The sequence below is a fragment of the Megalops cyprinoides genome, chromosome 5 (genome assembly GCF_013368585.1).
Source record: "Megalops cyprinoides isolate fMegCyp1 chromosome 5, fMegCyp1.pri, whole genome shotgun sequence".
NCBI lineage: Eukaryota > Metazoa > Chordata > Actinopteri > Elopiformes > Megalopidae > Megalops > Megalops cyprinoides.
Genome location: NC_050587.1, coordinates 10,594,658 through 10,616,547, shown reverse-complemented (window position 1 = coordinate 10,616,547; position 21,890 = coordinate 10,594,658). Strand labels below are relative to the sequence as shown.

The following is a 21,890-nucleotide window of genomic DNA, read 5'->3' as shown; positions in this document are numbered from 1 at the left end:
AGTCACGGTTGCCCTGTTCAAATCAGGGAGATCCCTCCTCCGACTCGTCTGTGTGCTGAAGTCGAGGAGGTACGACGTGGTGACGGAGGCCCGATGTTGCCTGACGCCCGGGCGCCGCGTCACCCCAGGCATTTTAAGAGGCGAGTGCAGAATAACCCAGCGATGATATCGATCCTTCTTTGAGACGCTTCGGTGCAAGGGAAGGGATTTCATTTTTTTTTCCTTGCATTTTGCCACGGCGGAATGCAGTTCCTAAAGATGCGCTGGAATGTAAGCAGGGGCGAAACATGTCTGACGAGCCGAGCCTTAGTACCTAACTTCGCGCTTCGCAGACGCGCAGGCAATGTACAAATTGTTCTTCTTCGTTTTATCTGTTTGTTGGGCTTTTTTTTTTTTTTTTTTTTTTCCTTGCATCCTCGTATGTTAGCAGTCGTGGGAGGGTAGGGCGGCGCGGCCGATCAGAGATTCTGATTGGCGAAGAAGTCCTTGGTCTGGCCGCAGGTGGGGTTGACGCAGAGCGGACAGCGGAGGGTGAGCTGCCGGGAGCAGGGCTCGTTGGACTTCAGGTGCGAACGCACCAGGTCAGCCAGCGCCTGCGGAAACAACGGACAGCGTTCACATTCCGCGCACATTATTGGCATTTAGCAGACGCTCTTATCCACAGCGACTTACATAGGATACAGTTTTTTTTTTTACAATGTTATCCACTTATCCAGCTGGATATTTACTAAGGAAATTGCGCTTTGAGTACCTTTCCTGAGGGTACAGCAGCCGAGCCCCAGCAGGGAAGCTAACCGGCAACCTTTAGGTTACATGTCCTGCTCCTTAACCGCTATGCTACGCTGCAGCCCCCATCCTCTTAACTGGGGGGTAATGCAAACAGCCCACACTAACACAGCTGTGAATTTACAGCAGCAAATCAGGCACTTTGCACCCTGATGTTCCCACCTGTTCCGGTTCTGGTTACAAATTCAGTTCACTAACTACTAACCTACAATGCGTTTGCAATGAGAAATGCCTACAATAAAAATTAACCATAAATGCGGTTTAAACAGTCAGTGTAACAAATCCACAACTTACAGACAACCATGACTCATTTTCAGGAAGGTGTTAAACTGCCACAATCTTTTGTCTGGCCTTTGTTATTTACAAATCCCAAACCTTCTTCCTGAATTTCACACCTCGGAGGCAAAAGCAGACATAGGCTCTCCTCTCATATTCCAAAGGACGATTTGCAGTGTCTGCAGCTGACCTGAGACTACATGGACAATGTGATTCTGCTCAGATTCTGTGTTGCGGGCTCTGGTGTGAAGCAGGCTGTCACACTTACCAAAACAAACTAAACCTGTGAATTAACCGCAAGGATGCAGAATAGCGACACTAAGGAGTAAAAACCTGTGTGAAGTTCCCTTTACACACCTGAAGAACTTCCCATTTTGACTGGCCTTCACAATGAAGGACTGTAAGCTATACGCCTGCGGCAGATGAAGATGCCTTCGGTATTCAGTGGATTAGCCAAAGGCAGGACCTTTTAATATGTCAATGCCCTGCTCCAAAGACACTGTCTCCATAAGGAGGGAAGCACCTGCTAATGTCTGTGAAAACCACAGTGCTGCTGGGGGTTCCTTTACACCCATCAGCTTCATCAACACTGATCACAGATCCACAGCCATGTTATTTACACATGCACTTTATTTAAGCCTCACCTTGAAGAACAAAGGGTTTCCATTCAGAGATTCTGCCCTTCTGATATTTTCCACACCACACTGCCAAAGAGAAAGGATGTGGAGTTTAGTGTATGTTTTAATTTCACACAATGTAATAAAACATTACTCCAGTATGTAAACTGTCAAGTAAGTGTCTTAAAAATCCTGATTTCTTCACATTTAACTCAAATTTACTGCAACAAAACATTACTTGTGTACTGCTGTTAAAGACAGTGATAACTGATTTTGATCTGATAGGAGGGAAGTTTAGTCTGCACTGAGAATAACTGTGTGGATAAGAGTTAGGTCTACACGGACAGCAGCTTTGTCCACACTGACACCAACTGGCTCAACTACTCAAACATGGTTACCAAGGGTGAAAGATGATAAGTAAATTCACAGCATTATGATACCCATAATCTCACCCCAGAACAATAACCCCAGGCAACAAATAAGTGATATCAGTGACTGCTTTTGCATGGAGAGGTTTTTAATTGGACAAGAAGGCCAACTAATGGCATCAATATTTTCCCACATTTGGGGTATAGGGTTGTGCAGATCACCTCTCCTGGGCTGCTTCCTGTAAATATAGAGACATAACTAACATGAGCCCTGCTTCTCCAAACATGGCAGGAATCAATGGGAGGGTGAGGGCAGCGCCGGGCCTGGCACCGCTGCTATGGATTTGTGGTTTGTGAGGTGCCCTGGAGCAAGCATCCTGGGACAGGCTGGGGGACGAGTCTGCAGCCAGGGAGGAGCCCTGATGGAGACTACACACACACACACACACACACACACACACATATTCACACACACTCACACAAACACATTCACACATATATTCTAACACACACACACACACACACACACACACACACTCATATTCACACACACACACACACAAACACATTCACACATATATTCTAACACACACACACACACACACACACACACAAACATATTCACACACACACACACACACACACACACACACACACACACACACACACACACACATATATATTCTAACACACACACACACAAACACAAACACACACACACTCATTTTCACACACATATTCACACACATACTCACACACATGCACACACACATCCTAACACACACACACACACATTCACACACTGATACACACACATATTCACACATATATTCTAACACACACACACACACACACACACACACACACACACACACACACACACTCCAGTCGGCAACTGGCAAGGACCTAACCCCTGCACTGACACTCACACACATAGACTTAAGCACTCATGCACACACTCACATATACATAAACAAACTACTGTTCTGAGAAATGGTTGTATGGAGAATTATGACATGACTCGTACCAGTCGCTAAAACTATCACCTTTTGCGACCTTTTTGCACTGTCTGGCTCAAGGACTGAATTGCACCAGAACTGTACCCTTAAATTAGCTTAGTTCCTGTACATATCAAAATGTATGTCATCCATTCATTGTGTACTTAAGGTTCAGGGGCACACATCCTCTGGGCAATACCTACATTATTGTAAGGCCTTCACTGTTCAAGTAGATCTGTTCTTGATCACTGTTTGATGTCAATCTGAATGATAGTGTCAGAATCAAATTATTTTCACCGCAGTACAAGCTGAAGAAGGCACTGTCACCAGCACTAGATCTTGACTTCTGGAAATACTGATGATGTAAAGACCAAGTTCTTGGTTTCCATGGCTTAATAAAGAATATTAAGTGCTTTAAGAAGACATTCATCATCAAGCGGGCTCAGCTACCTAGGCGTTCTCTTTAAACACAAGCTGGGCTCTCGTTCATCCAGTGACAGCAGTGGGATAAACTGGCTTCATTACACCAGGGTTAAGGTGGGTAGTTTGGCCAGGGTCCCCTCATCTCACTGCACTCAGTGGTACAGAAGACATCAGCGGAATCAGCGCCTATCCTTCAATGAACACCCACTCCACTGTAGCATCTGTGCGGCTTGTAGTGTGAACCACAGCCATCGGCTGCATGTGAGTATAATCGGCGATTGCTCATCTCACCTCAGTCCTCCTGCATGAGAGCAGCGGTTGACATGGTGAGTTTAGCCAAATGTACAACTGGAGATTCCAAAGCAGGTTTGTGAACATGTTTTAACATGTTTCCTGGCATGTTCTTTGGTTGGACAGGTCCCCGTACTGTAGTGAGCCCCCAGCCATATCCACTCATTACGATACATTACATTATTGGCATCTAGCAGATGCTCTTATCCAGAGCGACTTACAATGTTCAATGTACAGTGTACAATGTACAGCTGGATATTTTACTGAGGCGATTGTAGGTTAAGTACCTTGTCCAAGGGTACAGCAGCAACGCCCCAGTGGGGGATCAAATGGGCAACCTCTCGGTCACGAGTCCTGCTCCTTAACCACTATGCTACACTGCCACCCCCATCCACTCCAGCTCTCACCTGTTTTGGTTCTTAGAGCAGCATGGTGCTGAGTGCATGGGGGGGGGTGGCGGTCAGGTAAGCCCAAAATCACAGGCTTCCTGCCTCTAATTCCCCTGGCTGCGTTCTGCGGGCGGGCCTCTCTGAAGGAGGGAACCCAGTGGGCCGGATCGATCGGCGCCGGATCACTGACGCTGAGAGGAGCATGCTGGGAAGACGGCATCAGCTTCCTGCACTCTGAGCCCTGACGCGGAAGAGGTGTGGCACGGAATGCTTGCACGGGGTACAGCAAACCGGGAGCAGGGGCACCAGCATAGAGTTGACATGGGGTACGCATATTACATTGGTGGGATGGAACATGATCCTCATTTTTTGGTCTCCCATATTTGTGGGTCTATGATTTCAAATGTTGCCAAGAGGCGCAACTTTTAACCACCTTAAAGGGTTTATAGATCCATTTCATCTAAAAATGCTGCAGAAGTCATGAAAATAACGGACTACTGAAAAGGAACTGACTGTAAGAGGTACTGAATTGAACAAAACATTCAAAACCTCCTGTATGTCATAGTACCAACTTATGATCACCAGAGGGCGCTGTTGATCCATATCCAGCAGAACAAAGTAGAGTGGTACAAACTATGCCCAAACGGGGAGCTCATTAACAACATTACACCTTCAGTGCATCTGAAATTCACTGCAGTGTGACGGTGCTGTGCTGTCAGGGGTCCACGTGTTTTTAATTGGCCCTGAGAGGGTAGAGACTGACCTCCTCTCCCAGCACCTTGGCGTACTCGATGTCCAGCTCGTGCAGCGTCTCGATGTGGTCGCTGGTGAAGGCGATGGGCACCAGCAGGATGTTCTTCTTGCCCCGCTGGCACAGGCCCTTGATGACCTCGTCTGTCTGCGGGCCCAGCCAGGGCATGGGGCCCACCTGGGGGAGGGGGGGGACACAGGGGGGTGCAGTGGATTCTGGCTGTTACTGCTACTGTGCAGGACAGTTGTGGGCTCTTGCAACCAATGCAGCTTCCCACAGGGACACCGTAACCAAACACATTTCTCTCCGATATATGTGTGAGTTTTCACTGCGTTCATTGTATAAATTATAAATTACTACCTATACTATATTTCTAATCACAGTATAATACTAATTAGCTACTATAAATAATTGGTTCATGCCTTTCTTAGTGTGACCTTAGGTGAGAGTCTCTCATGCCACAATAACACCTTATGGCCACAAGATGGCACTGCTGATTCATCCTCACTGCATTTCTTTGAAATGGACAATTTCCCGGTAACGGTCTTGCCGCTTTTCTCACGGAAGCAATAACAGAAACTGCTGAAGATTAAGATTAGGACACAGAGGGCCAAGTCTGTAAATTCAGTGGTTAATAACATACACTCACCCTTTGACCACGTGTTACTAAACCCCACGAATCTGACCACTGCTGAATAATCGTAACTAGCTGTGGAGTTACAGTAACATGACAGCACTTACGCAAAGTCAAAATGAAATCGAACAAAGCCCTCACTTTGTCTCCCTGCATGTCGCCAATACTGAGCCCTACAGCAGGAACTGGAGTCACTGTGAGAAAAGCGGGGGGGGCCTCGTGGTGGCGGCCCGGCGCGCTGCGTTACCTTGGACTGCCACACCAGCCGGTAGGGGTTGCAGTACTGCAGCCTCTCCATCACCCTCTGCACTGTGGCCCCCACTTCCTGAGGGTAGGGGTCGCCCCGGTTAACCACCTGCAGACACAGAGGCACACGTTGCTGCTGTGCATCGCAAAACACACACACACACGCGCGCACACATACGCACACACACACATGCACTCGCACACACACACTGAGCGAACCCGGTTTACTCAGACCGTAACGCTGTCACTGAAGGGAGTTTCTTCTGTGAAAGGTACCACTAGTTTACTGTGACAGCCTTTCACGCGAAAATAGACCCCAAGCTGAGGTGTGGAATCAATTTTCAGCTTTCTGGGGAAAAAAAAAAATCAGTATTTGCAACCAAACCCCAGGGAATGTTTTCTGACGTCAGATGAAGCACACCGTGTGACGTCAGTGATTAATGACTGGGTGCATATGACCACTTTCCCCGGGTATTACTTTCTCATACAAGAACCCTTTAAAAGACTCCTTAGGCCAATGCTTCTTACAGCTGAATTTATTCATCAAAGCCCTCTCACCCCTCATTTTAAAGGGGTGAAAGGGTTTTCTCTGAGAGAGAGAGAGAGAGAGAGAGAGCTGTGATTGTACGTCATTTGGGGGTATGGAATTCATGATTGCGCGTTGCAAATATAAGGCACTGAATATTCCCTCCAACCAGCTCTCCGTTGGGAAAATATACTTACTCTACATCATACAAGATGTTGTAAGTTACTTGCCATCATTACATATACACATGTCACAAGCTCCTCGGTCAAATGCACGGTATGAAATCAGCTGACGGTGTGGCAAAGACACATGAGCAGCACAGGTCACAGGCAGACTGAGCGCGAACAGACGTGGCAGTGTTCCAGAGACCGGGAGCCTTCAACCGGTCGTCGGCGCCTGTACTTACAGACATGGGAAGAGAGTGTGCGGAGAACAGGATCACCACGTCGTCCCTCTTGTCGGCCGGGAACTTCTCCAGCTCCTTGACGATGTGCTGGGCAAAGCACTGGGGGTGGGGGGGAACAGCAGGTTTAGAGGAACAGCCAGCCTCTTCCTCACAGACAAACAGGTTCCCTGAACTTTAAAAACTGCCTCTTGCACTTCTCAGTAACAATCCTCTTCTATCTTATGCCAAAGGCCACTGACCAGATTAGCCTGCCGTGAGACCCAAAACAGCCAGGATTTGGCTTTCAATGTGACGCCCTCTTCTTCATACGGAATTAAAATGGACGTCTCAGGAGAACGGATCACACAAATACAAACACACAGCACATACATACGCAGAAATGCCCCAATTATAAACAGTCAATGTGTTCCAGTTACGATTAACAATTTGACATTACTTGTAGCCCTAAGCCTCAACCTTCCAGAAAGAAATATAAGCTTTAAGGATTTTAAGTGTTTTGTTGTGTCAAAGAGAGGAATATCGTAATTCAATGGTCTAAAAGGTATTAAACATTCTAAACCCTACAGAATGCATTTTCAGTGGTTATCAGGAGGAATAATAATAATACAACAATCTTTAATGTTTTCTCCCCCTGAAACAAACATGCTGACCAAGAATACAGTGACTTAATGCAGTGACTAAAGGTCATTTGGATTCAATGGATCATTACAAAAAACAGCAGCGGTCTGATTAATCACTCTTCCAGAGAACTGCAGAGCTTTGGCTGCCCCGATAATCCTTTATCTCGGTTTGTTCAAGGAAAGCCAACGATAAAGACAAGGGGAAACATACCAGGCCAAAGCCTGGCAAAAGAATCAGCGGTGGCACCTTTCAGCTCCTGGTAACAGCAGAAATGCTGGTTCCAAAGCTAAAGAGGTGCCAGTGTGATGTTTATTATGCACATTAATTCACTTTGGTGGAATCAATAGGCAACCACAAGTGGGCAGACGCTGTTCCGGCCAAAAATAACCAGGCAAAGTGCAGCTGGTGATCCAGAGCCATGTTTAGGACCGATCGAGGTCTCTATGGCAACTGTGCTCGAAGGCTGAGCTGGCCTGCGTCTGACAGAACATCACGCAAATGAAAATGAACCCTCTCTGGTACCCTGCCACACACAAATGACGGGAGGGGTAACAGGACCTTCCAAGGACTTCTCAGACTGAATCTGACTTATTTTTACACGTGATTTTGCCTTTATCCAGTCCAGTGTTTGTTAGTGTGAAGTGTTTAAGTGCCTTGATGTGTGTATACGCACATGTGTGACTGTCTCATTCATTCCCAGTAAAAAGAAAAAAAAAAACCCCACCTGTCAGTCACACATGGTAGCACTGTAATGTATCCACTATGATGCACTATCAATTGTAAATGGTGTTTATCCCCACAAGGTCAAAGGTCAAACTTGAAAAACACACATTAAATTAAACATCTAGTCAGAGGTGAGATATCAACTAATTTTTTTTTTTTATCAACTCAAAACTGTACAAACGTCACATAAATGTTTGGAAAGGTACCAGCTGAAGTCAATGAAAAGAAATTTAAAATGGAAGATGGTGGCGTGGACTCTATAGTTCCGGCTGCAATTCTGCTCACAGGCGTGTATAAGTGACTTTTTATTGTAAAGTTTTACCAGGTTTAACCTTAACTGCGAACCAGTTCTCTTCTGCAATGGTGACCGCGGGGAGGGAATATAAGTGACACATCGTTCAGGGGGGCTGAGACCCTGGAGCCGCCCCGCCATCCTCACCTCGATGAGCAGCGGGTGCGTGGGCCACCTGTCAATCACACTCCAGCGCATTTTGGGCCTCTCCCCTCTGCTGCTGTAGTAGCGGTAGATGGCATTCAGGCTGCTCCCTGTTTATTGAAGGCATAAATCAATATGCTCATCATCATCATCATCATCATAGCACAAACTTGCCTGCCAAAACAACAAGATGAATGAAATGCACTCTTCCAGGAAGCGCTGCTCCAGTTCTGTGTCGAGAGCTCATTCAGATCACAAAGCAGATGGTGCCGATTGCGGTGTCACAATGTGAGTTAATCTAGGGCTACCCAACAGCCAGAGCGTATACACAACCGCAGCTGTGTACAGAACTGAGCCGTACAGGGAATAGGTAGACTACCGGCAGCTCTGTGCTGTACAGTGTGTAAGTACAGTATGGGCTTTATGTTCAGCCACCCACAGAGCAAATGCGTTAAAACGGCTCCGCTGGAGAGCGAACCGCAAAGGAGCTCCAGAGTGGACGTGTGATGTCATGGGACGTCTGTAACCCTACTGCTCAAGGACAAGCTGCTGTTTGTTAAAGCTAGCAGCACGTCTGGGCCTGCTGGCCCTCTTGGGTAACTCACAGCCAGATACGGCCATTTCAGCGTCACGCGCAAATAAACCTGCAAATAAACTTCGAAAAAACAGTAATACATTTACGCTTCTACTTGTATGATCCAAGCCGATAATGCAAGATGGGTTTTTTAAGCCAAATGCCATGATCTGGTGCAAGTAGCTAATCGTCCTCTGCTTAACATAACCAGAAGTGTACCACAAATATCACAAAAACGATTATTTCAGGGCCACAGACTAAAGGGCGTGGCTGTTTTAAAAATAATCTATTTAGTTTTAGGATTATGCTCTATATTGATATGACCAGATATGACTTCTCATTTTAAATCAATTAATACTCAGCTCCTTAGTTGTTATTATTATATTTTGATTCTGTGATTAGCCTGAAAAATCTCAAGGTGGGGGGATTAAGTCATGTGACCACAGAATTTGACTACGGAGCGACATCATCCGTGAATTGCTCTATCTTACTCACAACAACAGCACTGTGGTATTGTGATAAGGGGTGGTGCTTGTAACCCAAAGGTGGCTGAGCTCCCACACAGACCACTGCTGTTGTACCCTACCTACTTAAACAGAATTGCCTCAGTAAATGTCCACCTGCACACAGGGGTAACACATGTGCAAATGGTAAAAACTGCTCTGGATAAGAGCGATGCTGAGGAAAATTTAAAATGTCATGTAACTACAACACTGACTTTTAATGAGGACACAGTGGGTAACCCTGGTAAAAAAAAAAAGGAAGGGCGGGAAGTAGGATCTAAACGCAAGGAATGAGCTCCTGTTGTGAGGAGCTGCACGTGCCCTTATCGGCCCCCGTCAGCCCACAGGGAGGGTGAGAGGCGTGGAACGCTAAGCTTGTCACTGCTCACTGTTTTTTCTCGTTGACGCTAACGTAAAGCAGCACGCTTGCATGCTCTCCAGCCAAACAGTGTAGCTGCACGCACCGTTAGATGTGAACAGCTGAAGTACTTCGCATGCACTGTTAGATCATGTTTCAGCAACCTTATGCCTGTGAATGTGACTCTTTTTCTTACACTTTGACCTTAACCCCCACTCTAAAGTGGTGCATACCTTGAAGTATAAAAGAGACTGTTACATCATTAATTTGCTTTACGGGATCAGTCCTTGTTTACCAAACACCTTGGCCAAAGCAGCCATCAAGATGGGATATGCTGTCTCAGTTTAGCCAAGGATTTTCTAAAGCAGGATGCACTTGTCCGCTGTTATTTTTATCCCCTGGCGCAGAAGGAATCCAGTGGTACAGCATGTCTTCAGGCAGGTTTTTTCCCCAATTAGGAAGTGCATTTCATTTCTTCAGACAAATTATTCCCACTAGCAAGAAACAGTAAGGCTATTTCACAATAACAGCATACAATAACAGCGTATCAATTTAAAGCTTAAACTGGTACAGGACTATTGCAATGGAAATGGGCTTTAAATGGGTGAGAGTATAATCACTGAAAGAAAAAGTAATAATATGAATGAGGGCTGTTTTGTTACACATGTGTCAGTGCAAAACAAGACATTTCTGTGATGTTTTATATCATCTAGATTTTCTATCTCACTCATTGAGCCCGCTATGCGAACAGATCCACATGCAATGGAAATCAGTGAATCAGCAAGGTATCTACAAAGCACTGATCCACTGATCCCGCTGCTTCACGGACTTCCTAAAAGCATTTCCTGTATCCCACATCCTGTGCGTTAGTTCACCGAAGCTGTCAGAGAAAACCGAAGCTTGGAAAAAAAAAAAAAACAGCTTGAGCGGAGTGGTTTTGGCTCAAATAAAAGGAATCAGCTCAGTCAGTAGATCCCTGAGAGGGAGAAACGGTGGCGGTTTGGGTGGGCGGTGCGGTCCGTACCTGTGGTGGAGCAGCTGTACTGGGGGTACTGTGTGAAGGCCACCGCCCTCTCCACCCCGTCCTTCTCCATCTCCTCGATGGCCCCCTCCGTCAGTGGGTGAACGTACCGGAACCCGATGTAAAACTTGTGTGGAGCTTTGAGGGAAGCGGAAAAAAAACAATTACTTCACACGGCGTGCACAGACGCTCCTTCAAATACATGAAAATCAATTACTCTAAGACTACAAGCCAACTACCCAGCAGTGCGGTACACTTTTTAAATTATGGATGGGGGATGGGCAGTTCCAGGGCCAAGCAGACTTCAGAGTTACCTTTTTAACTTTTCACCTTGGACACAAAGCACACTGACATCCCGGGCAGAGAGAGACCTCACTAAATAACCAATGCTCTCCAGCTCAGCCGTGACTGACAGTCTCTGAGGCTTATTCCCCATCCCGATACTCAGCACTGTCAATCCAGGCACAATGGAAACGGGCTTCTTTTTCCTTTCTTGAATTTGCACATACTCCCCATACAAAACTACAGAAAGCAAACCGCATGCAGTTAAGGTGGTTCTATAATATCAACATGTAAATGTATAGAAGTCCAACTGCTATTGTTTCCAGCTTCTACTGAATTGTACTGTTAAGAATGAAGTTTAGCCAACTGCTTGAAAATGCAAAGAGATCCTTAACAGATGCCACCACTGGGTGTGCCAGATAAATAATCCAGCTTTATTTTGAAATTTGAAAACTGAACTACACACAGTGCTGTTTAATTCTAAGCAGGTACAATGTATGACCTCTCATGGTCAGGGAAAGGTCATTAATTTAACATTAAGATAATAAACTACCTAACAATAAACCTTAATAAAAACTTAACAGTAAAATTAAGTGGGCACATTTAAGTCATTTTAAATTATCTTAAACATACTACACTGGGATGCTATGCAACATTGCTGCCAACTTCACTGGAATAAAACATAAGTGTGAAGAATGGCTTTTAAAGAAGGAGACAAAGGTAGCTGGCAGCATAATCTCCTCAACAGTCTCCTTCAGAGCCACGGTTTGTTCATTTTAAGACTCCCAGCCAGGGTATGCATTAACAGAGAAATGAATCTGCAGAAGGTTGTCTGTCGCTCAGTGTTAATGACTTAACTTGTATGGAACAGTGAGAGTGGAAGGCTGACACCAGTGGAGGAGACGCAGGGTCAGGCACTCAAAGGCTCGACAAAGGAAAACTCTGAGCGGGAAAACTCCATTCTGAGAGGCTCCGAGTCAAATGCGGACCGCCCCGCTGAGAGCACGAACTAAGCGCCGAGCCCAAAGAAGAGAAGATGGCCGTTGAGCAGCCGCGCGGCTCTCAGGTTATCGACAGCGAGGAGGGGGAGGGTGTGGCTGCGGGAGTCAGGTGGGTGGAGACGCCGGCCGTATCTAATCGCTCGTGAACACTCCGCGCTCCGTGGCCGGGAGGGGAGTATCGGCGTGGAGCAGAGCGCGCTGCTCTCGCGCTACTCCACGGCCCGCAGGTTCAGCGCGGAGCTCCAAGGAGCCATTGATGCTTCTGACTGGAACTGATGCTTTTCCGCTGAGTCACCCACAACCAGACCCGTAGCACCTAGCATCAGGCGCGCTTGGGAAGTCTGGCATTATGGTGGGTGATACTGCAGACCAGCAGTAACTCCAAACAAGAAAAAGAGGAAGACATGCTGGGCAGCAACAGCAGCAAAAACTGTCCGAGTTAATCATTTCTTGTTTTATTGTTACATTAGATTGATGTTTCCTTTGTTGGAAGCCCACACAAATATAACAATCGGTGAATTCGGCAGGTTAATTTACCTCCTCAGTTTTTAGTGCATATGGAAAATAACTTTTTGAGCTTGACAAGCCTGTTCACGGCTCATTTCATGCAAACAGGAGCGTCGGTAATGAGCTGACATGGCTACTGCTTGCTCAGCTCGTCAGATGGGCTAGTGGAAAACCAGCTGAAACACCAACAAAGCAGACCAGCCTGGTTCCAGCTCTACTGCAAAACGTGGATAAAAGAGTGTCACTATACACTACTCTAAATACGAGAAGAGTCTTAGAGCAGGTCAATTCACAGTACAGGCACATTTGTACATCATCTTAAATTCAAGCAAAACTGACAATTCGGAATTACAGATAATGATGCTAATTTGAACACAGCTAGAGAGAGATCGAGTTACTGTCAACAGTCCTCACTGATTAATATGTGTTGGCATTGACTGCAATAGAACAACCGGATGCTGCCAAAGAGGTCAGACCCTTCTGAAATGAGTAAATGAGTATGACTGCTTTGTTTCCTGGTTAACAATGTCCTCCCAAACCCGTCTGGTAACGGCTGCAGCTGGCGCAGGGCGGTTTAAAGACACGTGGCCGCGGCTGGTCCCGCTGTATCGAAGCTCGAGGCCGACCTCGGGGTGCCCTCCCCCCACCCCCCCTCGTCGTGCTATCTATTCGCGCTCAGGCGACGCGTGGCACGACTCGGAGCCACTCTCCCATCTTTTATCTACTCCTTCTGCTGCGCTGCCGACTCATCCGCGGCGGTTTCGCGGATTAAGCGTGCGGGGAGGGGGGGTCAAATGTCGCGGTTCCGCTTTTGTCGAACACAAAGTCCAAACCGAGGGTGCAGTGGAGGTTGCAGTTTCTCCACAAACGGTTGGGTTTTGCGAGCGAGCATTCTCGTAGTTCTGCTGAGACCAGTGCAGAGCTCTTCGCTTGATAGCTGGACACCTGCCAAGTGCCTTTTATAACTAGGAGTATTCATTCACACAATGACACAAACCAGACATGCTGCTACAAAAACAGAAAGGACAGAAACCGCCGGTGCAATGGTGCGACTGTGCGGAGGAAGAACGCATGAGCCTGGCTTTACCTTGCCTCCTCTAACAATCCTGAACCACAATATTACTCACACCCTGCCTCTAACTGTGTTCTAGCACAAATCCTTATTGTGGTACAGCTCAAAAGAAAGCAATGGGCCCTGTAGCTAAGTCAATCATCACAGCTAAGAAGCACCTATAAAATAATGACACTTACAGCTCATTTATGACCAAGTCAGCACATCGTGGATGTTACCTGCTGCTCCAATTACTGCTGATAACAGAAAATAGCTACAGGTGGCTTATAATAGTCAACTGTTCGCAGTTTTTATCTCATCCTTTTTGATATTCATGTCTCAATATGTTTCAAAAAACTATTCAGCGCTAAAGACTGACCAGCTATAACTAAACCCCAGCACTGGTAACTCAAGCATGCCTGTACCAAAAAGACCTCAACATTTCTCCGCACTGATACAGTGACATACATATGAAATGATGTCACACAGCCTAGAAAGTCAATGCTGCAAGGTAAATGTATGCTGCATTACATCAAACTGCAGTATATCCACTACACATGTTCATCCAGGGCACCTCAAAATGCACACGATTGGAACCACACGTCCTCTAATCCAGAGGCTGGCAATCCTGTTCCCGGAGCTCTACAACCATTTCCAGGTCGCTCTACTAACATTGCAAGGGACTCAAACATATGATCAAATGGTTGCCTGAATAAACTTAGACCAACAATTCATCCGGACAGGCCATAATGGGTTTGGACAGAAAGCAAAATGGAAGCCTTCCCAGTACTCCAGGGCCAAGCATGCTTCCACTGTTCACAGCCTGCATACAGCCGTACAGCTTCAGATTCCAGCAGAGTCATGCTAGCCACCATCTGGCCTTGACCTGAGCACTGCCCCACCCTTCTGCAGCCTGTGGCGTATGGCGGAGGCAGTCCTGTCTCAACAGCAGGGCTACTCGTTTGAATATGGCTAGTTATCATTTTCATTCCTTCGGCGTGTGTGTGTGTGTGAGCGTGCGCGCGCGCGTGCGTGTGTGTGTGCGCACGCGTGTGTGTACGGGGTATCACCTCACCCGTTTCAGGGCATATCTCATCCAGCAGCTTCACCATGCCCTCCCCTTGCATGGTGGTCCACTTCCTAATGGGGGAGCCGCCACCAATGCGACTGTACTGCTCCTGGATCTTCGGCGTGCGGCGCTTGGCGATGAACGGCCCCAGTTTACTGTCAGGGAAAAGGGAAACCACAACATCACATCTGGTCTGAGGAAAAAAAAAATGAACAAAAATCTTTGCCCATTTTAGGAAGGACGATACTCTACCTGAGAAAGCTGGGTAACAGTATGAAATTGAACAGACTACAGTGATAGAGAAGACAACAATTGCCTATTAATAGTACTGTATTTGTCTACTTGGTTAGCTAGTGCCCCAGATTTCTGCCACTGTAGATTCCCTGATGGAATTTCAGAATTTACATTTACATTTACATTTATTCATTTAGCAGACGCTTTTATCCAAAGCGACTTACATAGGTTACAGTTCTTTACAATGTTATCCATTTATACAGCTGGATATTTACCAATTGTGGGTTAAGTACCTTGCCCAAGGGTACAGCAGCAGAGTCCCAGCGGGGATCGAACCGGCAACCTTTCAGTTACGAGTCCTGCTCCTTAACCACTATGCTACACTTGAATTGAGCTTTCAGACAGAGTTAAGCACTTCAAAATGGAATCAAAGACCTTCTACAGCCATATAATATTTTGCCGTTGAACAAGTGTAATGCGAATTAAATAGGGATCACTTTTAAATTGTTCTAGCAAAAACAGGTAAGGGGGATGCTGTGTACATGCTGACTATGATTTCGCTACAGAAGGACCAGATCATCAGCTGTAACTTGAGGTCTGTGCCTGGTGTGTAGCCTCAGTATCCTCGGTTCTTCTGCAATTACTGCATCGTTTCCCAAAAACAGCACACGCAAAGCCGTACGTGACTTTCATTTTCTGAATGACTTACGGCTTGGATGCTGTGAGAGGAAGCAGCTAAAAAGCTTAGCAAAGTTCGCCCTTTGCCCCCGGGAGAAGACAAAAACAAAGATGAGCTCCTTAACTGCAGTTTTATTGCATTTACCTACTTTAATTTTAAATTAAAGTAGGTAAATGCAAGTGTCCAATAACACAAGTGTCCAAAGTGTAAATTAATAAATTTACACTTTGGACACTTGTGTTATGGTGTTATATAAATGTATTCTGATGTTAGCTAGGATGAGAGAAAGAATGAAATGGATAAAAAAACAGTAAGGGCAGTGGAAATAACGAGAAAAAACATCAACTTTCCAAGTTCGATGACGGAAACTGCCGTTTTTTAAATGGAAAAGGTCACCCTTGGCAACCACACGCCCCTATCGTATTTCACCGTGTGCTTATTCAGTTCCTTACTTTTGCACCGGCAGCGTCATCAAGTCTCTGTCCATGAAAAGGCGAAACAGGAAGTCATGGACGTCGTCCAGTTTCTCCGGTCCACCCATGTTCAGCATTAAAATCCCAGTTTTGGGTTTCCTGCAAAAGGGAACACATGCCATTAAATCCGGAGTTTGATGTCAGCTGGAGCCAGGATAACTCACTTTCACTCTGCACCCATGATGTATAAGTCAGTAATGGTCATAGATATTATTCTGTATTGTCATCAGCTCACAATACTTGAAACAGTTCTAGAGGTTTGCTTTCTTTTCATGTACTGTCACTTTAACAAAGGTCTAACAATATACAGCAATAAATGCAATACACAGAAGGGAAGACGCTAAAGGGACAGCTAATCTCCAAAGGTTGGCAGTGCAACTACATTGTTTCTAACATTAGGAGAGTGAAGTTCCGTTGGCCAGATATCACTTCCTTGTGTCCAGTGGAAAAGGTGTAACGTGACAAGTAAACACGTCTCTCTTCAGTTTGAAGGCAGGCCTCCAACAAGTTTGTCCTGTTGTACAGTGCACAGTGAGACAAGGTCACTTCAGGGCAGTGACAACTGAACTACTTCCAAAACTGCAGACTCTTCTGTCAGCTGTGCTGAATTACGTTCTAAATTTAATTCTGATATCACAGGCACAATTTTTTTGAATACAGATCTGTCCAAATTTAGGTGGTCATACCTGGAAGTTGCAATACGTGCAATACGTGCAATACATGCACACAATATACATGCGATATAGCAGCAATGCTGAAAGTTAAACCACATCATCTCTGCCTCTGAGATCACAAATGGCATTAGTTTCACAAGAACTTTCCTTTTCCTTTCCTTTTCCTCTCAGATAATATAGACACACACACTCAAAAGGACTCATGCTGTAATACATTCTATCCAACTCATCGCTGACTCACATTTAAGAACTTATTTCTTTTTTTTTTCTTTACACAGGCAAATGTTACAGGTCTGAGGACAAATTATAACACTGCAGCATGTGGTCAAGGAACTGGGTCAGGCTGATGGTACACCTCCCAGCTGGGGCTCTGCCGTATAACCTTGAGCACGGTACTCGCCTACAATTGCTGCAAGTGAATTTTCTGTTGAATGAAGCTGGGCTATGTAAGACATGATGTAATGACCGGGAGAGCGTGCTACATAACCCCTGTATGTAATCCTGGGCTGCACCTGAACCCCACCTGTTTTCCTGAGCTTGTGGTGTGGCTTCTGCAGCTGGTTTGGCGATGGCCGCGGCAGCCGCAGTGGACTGCCATCTGAACGGCCCGCTGACACACAGACTGACAGGCCCGCTGCACCTGGCAACTACAGAAAAGGGGGAGAAATGAGGGGGGGGGGATTACTTCATAATACCTCATTACCATACAATAGTTCATCTACCTCATAATACATCATAATTCTTAAAAGCAGAGGTTTTTAATATTTCATTTTTTTATTTGGTATAAAATTACTATCCAAATAATTATTTGAATCCATTCAAGCTGAGGTATCTTTTTCATTCTTTACACACACTTACACAAACACATACAAATCTTTAAAAAAATGTTTTTACTTGTTAAATATTATGCATTGTTAAAAAAGTACTATACAAATAATAATTATTTTAATCCATTAAGGCTAAGGCATGTGTGCGTTCACACTTTACATATACTGGGGGTCTTCCTATGCAACGACTGCACAGTCATAATTCCCCGTTGGACAGGGAGCTCGGCAGCAGCGAGCTCTCAAGCCCCATGCAGCCCTCCTCGTGCAGTAGCGCTTCACCGGCACGGAGCGGCGCGGTGGCGCGCATAGTTATGCAAGCCGCGCACCGTGCGTTGTGTAACTTTGCTAGCTAAGCTAGCTTGACAGCTAACGCAATGACAAGTTATTTCAGACTGCTGAATCGTTCTTTAAAATTACAGGTGCAAATCAGAATGATTTAACCGGCAGCTAAAATAAAAGTAATAAAAAAACACTGTTCGCTGGCTGAAAGCAGCGAACGCTTGATTCTCTTGGCGCACATAAAGTCAGCTAAATAACGTTAGCTATCGTAGCTTGCTCACTAAGGTGATAACCAATAAAGCTAGCCTGCTGGTTAGCTAACGTTAATTTCAATTTAAAATGGACAACATATAATTATAGCTGGCTAGCCAAGTACACGTGTTGAACTAAAAATGTGTTGCTCGCTAGCCATAATTGGTGTAAGCTAGCTGGTTCGTTGACTAGCCTGCCACAGGATTTCACGAATTCTAGTCTATCCTATCAGCTAGCTAAATTGTACAACGTTGGCTTGCTAGCCGACTAAAGAGCCGTCTTGTCTGATCTACCAAATCGAGTCTTATAGAAAGTGAAGTTGTGCAGCAATTCAACAAACAACATTTACCATTTAGCTGATAGCTAGCTAACCAACTTTTGTATTTAGCCAGCACTGCAACGTTAGCAAGCTAGTCTGGATATGTAACGATATATACCCTACAAATGCAAAATGGAAATAACAAGCAATACACACAAAGCTAACGCTGATACAACCAGACACTGAAATTCCAGAACAAGGAAATAAAACTCAAGACCTCAAGTGAGGTCTGGAAAAAAAGCCACAGTTAGCTGGCCCGAATCGTCAGAAATACTACCACTTGTTACAGGAATGTCATATAGAAATATTTCACATGGCTACTAAGAGAATACAAAATAAATGTTCGCTGTCCTGCTAAGTTTCCAATAAACTGATGTTAGATACCCAGCCTGCGAAACGTTGTCAACTCACATTGGAATATCCGATTCACACTCCCCAAGCCTGCCATGATCTCTTGCTTTGTCAAAACCGGTCTCTTCCAATGGTCACCTGGAGGAATTTATGCCTAACTTAATCGAGATTGCTCTGTGATCTTCCTTTTAAACGTGAGAACTGTCTGTACCCCAGTTCTCTCAACATGAGCGATCCGACTGTGTCACGCTGGATGCAGTATGGGTCCTCCCTCTGCAAGAGACCCCGCCCACAGCACGTTCAGGGGAAGTGAAGGTGACTTTTTCCCCCTGCAGCGTTACCAGGTTGTGTATAAATCCACTTTTGTGGGGAGCTGTTCAGCTCATGCAAGCCTATGGATCACTGCACAATGTTTTTGAACGGGAAGCTGGAAATGTCGTGTACTCGTGGAGGAACACTGTTAGATTGTCGGTGGTTTTCTCACAGTTAATGAAAAGCAATGCAGTTTCATTTTGTCAGTCCTAAACTATGGGTTCCTAGACAGTGTGATGAAATGAGCATTGATTTATACATTTATGAAACTAAAGCTACACATATGTTTGGTTATAATATAATAATCGAAATTCATATAAGGATTTTTTATTTTACTTACATGTAGAGTTGCTCTTCAACAAAAAACATCGTATCAACCATACACAGAGCGTACGTGAGTCAATTAGGCAAATTCATGAAGTAAGGACAGGACTGCTTGAATGAAAACTTCGAAATTAGTCTCAAAAGTCATGGAAGCATTAACATGTAAAGTACAGAGCAAATCACTGTTATTTTGAGATGAAAAAAACAAATGGAGGGTATATATTTTGCGTTTTTGCAAATCTTCCGTAAACACTTACAAAATTGGCAATCATGTGTCTGGCAACCCTCCCTCGTCACCGGCAACTTGTGGGTTGACGTAACAGAGTAAATGCGATGTGCCGTACGTAACCTTAACTGACCTATTAAACGTATCAAAATCTAGATTTAACTAAATGGATGACAGCACTTAAAATTAGTGGGAATTCAGGATGGCTGCTTAATACATTATATTTTTCACACAGTAGCTACATTGAAGGGAGAGTATAAAACAACACAAATACAAGTTGTCATGTACACAGCAGATTCATTCAGATTCTTTGGAGACCTTAGCTAATATTCCAGATAAGGGAGCTCCAAAGTGGCTTAGTCAGTTGAGGCTGGTCAAACTGCTACTTATGTCTGGATGTAATCTTTTTCATCTAGATTTATGGGATTAAATTAAGACTGTTGTAAATTTCTCTGTGAATAGGGGGTCATGGGTGCTACTGTAGCTACCCATGAGATCGAGTGCGTGGCAGTAAATGACCAGGAGCTAAAGATGCCATTTGTATGCTGCATTTTGAAGGTCTGACAACACTCCAAGGTTCACCAGCCTTAAGAGTCATAATCCTATTGGTAGCTGCATGTTATACATTCCACTTCCTTTAGCCTGTCATGTTATATCCAGTTTGGGTAGAGAAGGATGCTTTTGACATGAGAGCTGTTTTAACAGAAAAGTGGCAGACAATTACATAAACGATGAAGAAAAATCAAGGTGGCTGAAAAATGTGTACCTAATTTATACCAATAAGGAGCATTTAAAATCAGAGACAATTCTCATGTTACACAAACGAACATGATGGCTGTTTGTAGAAAGCTAACATTTCCTAAAAACTTCTGCAGTGCTTACATTTGTGCAATTTCCACACATTCACACATACAAGTATAAAAATTAGAGCCCTCTTTTATTCATGAATGATTTGTTTCTTACTTCCTGGTATGTACAAGGAACCCATAAAAAACTCCAATAAGGAAACAGAATAATTTTTAAATTGTGACTTCCTTGATTAAAAGTAAACTACTCCTTTTCCAACTGCAACAATTATGCTACTATATGCACTACCACTGACGTGCACTTGAAACAAGGAAGTCAAAATAAGGCAGTTAAAATGAGCCTCATGTTTGAGGCTAAATCATTCTGAACTGTTTTGACAATGAAGGCAAAGAAATCTCCACAAATAGAGCAAAAAATGTCTGGAATCTGGTTAATAATAGCCAAGGGAATGGGAAATGCAATTTGTGACATCATTTTAAATCTTCTGGCGTGTTAATGTGGAAGAGAACATTAAACACCCAGGATGTGGAAATTTGTCCTCATTTGTGTAAACAATCTACCTTCTAAAAGATCAGCCCACCAGCATGACTTCCCTGGGTTGTGTGGGTTTCGTCTGATGGAGCATTCACAGAGGAACTGTATAATGTCTCAACTTTTCTGGGTCATTACTTGCCTAATCAGAAGAATTAAATAATAAATCAAAAAATGATACCATTTTAACATAATTTATAAAATCAATCAAATTGCCAAAAGTCTCACTGATGTCTTATATATATATTTTTAAAATAAGCAGATGTACCATCTGAAAGATATGATTGGACAATGTTCTGATATGAAAACAGTGCTTTGGTTGGTTGTGTAAGTTTTCAGTGCTTACCAGTTAGAAAACAGCTTGCTGGCATGGAGAGCTCCAGGCAAGGCAAGGAGAAAGTAACCAGGGTTACGCCACTGCTGCATCAAACAGTGGAGGGTTTAATCTAGTGATTCCTGTAAAAGGACACAGGTTGTTCCAATTGTGTCTGGAGCTGGAACAAAGGCCTTGAACCATCCACTAAGTAAATCCAGCAGGGGGCAGTGATTTAATAGATACAGTAATGTTTGCGATTGCATTAACTTAATCGGCAGAGAGTGTGATACTGCAGAGAAGAAAAATTGGGACTCAAGCGTAAAAAATTCTGAGTTTTGGCAGATTTGAGAAAAAATTAGAGCTAAAATAAAGCATGTCTAGCCATAAGAGCACTCTTCACTTGCAGTTTTCAGTCCTCATGAGCTCTCC

General features: G+C 44.6%; 1 protein-coding gene across 1 annotated transcript; it reads right to left on the bottom strand.

Moving 5' to 3' along the window:
- Nucleotides 1–378: 378 nt before the first annotated feature.
- On the bottom strand, nt 379–19,193 carry fech (ferrochelatase). Its single transcript, XM_036529777.1, has 11 exons — nt 19,006–19,193; nt 17,441–17,564; nt 16,223–16,342; nt 14,864–15,012; nt 10,951–11,085; nt 8,495–8,601; nt 6,712–6,810; nt 5,781–5,888; nt 4,912–5,076; nt 1,707–1,766; nt 379–593 (listed from the first exon to the last, which is right to left on the bottom strand). The coding sequence occupies exons 1-11, from the start codon at nt 19,040–19,042 to the stop codon at nt 459–461; spliced, it is 1,239 nt and encodes a 412-aa protein (XP_036385670.1). The 5' UTR covers nt 19,043–19,193; the 3' UTR covers nt 379–458.
- Nucleotides 19,194–21,890: the final 2,697 nt, after the last annotated feature.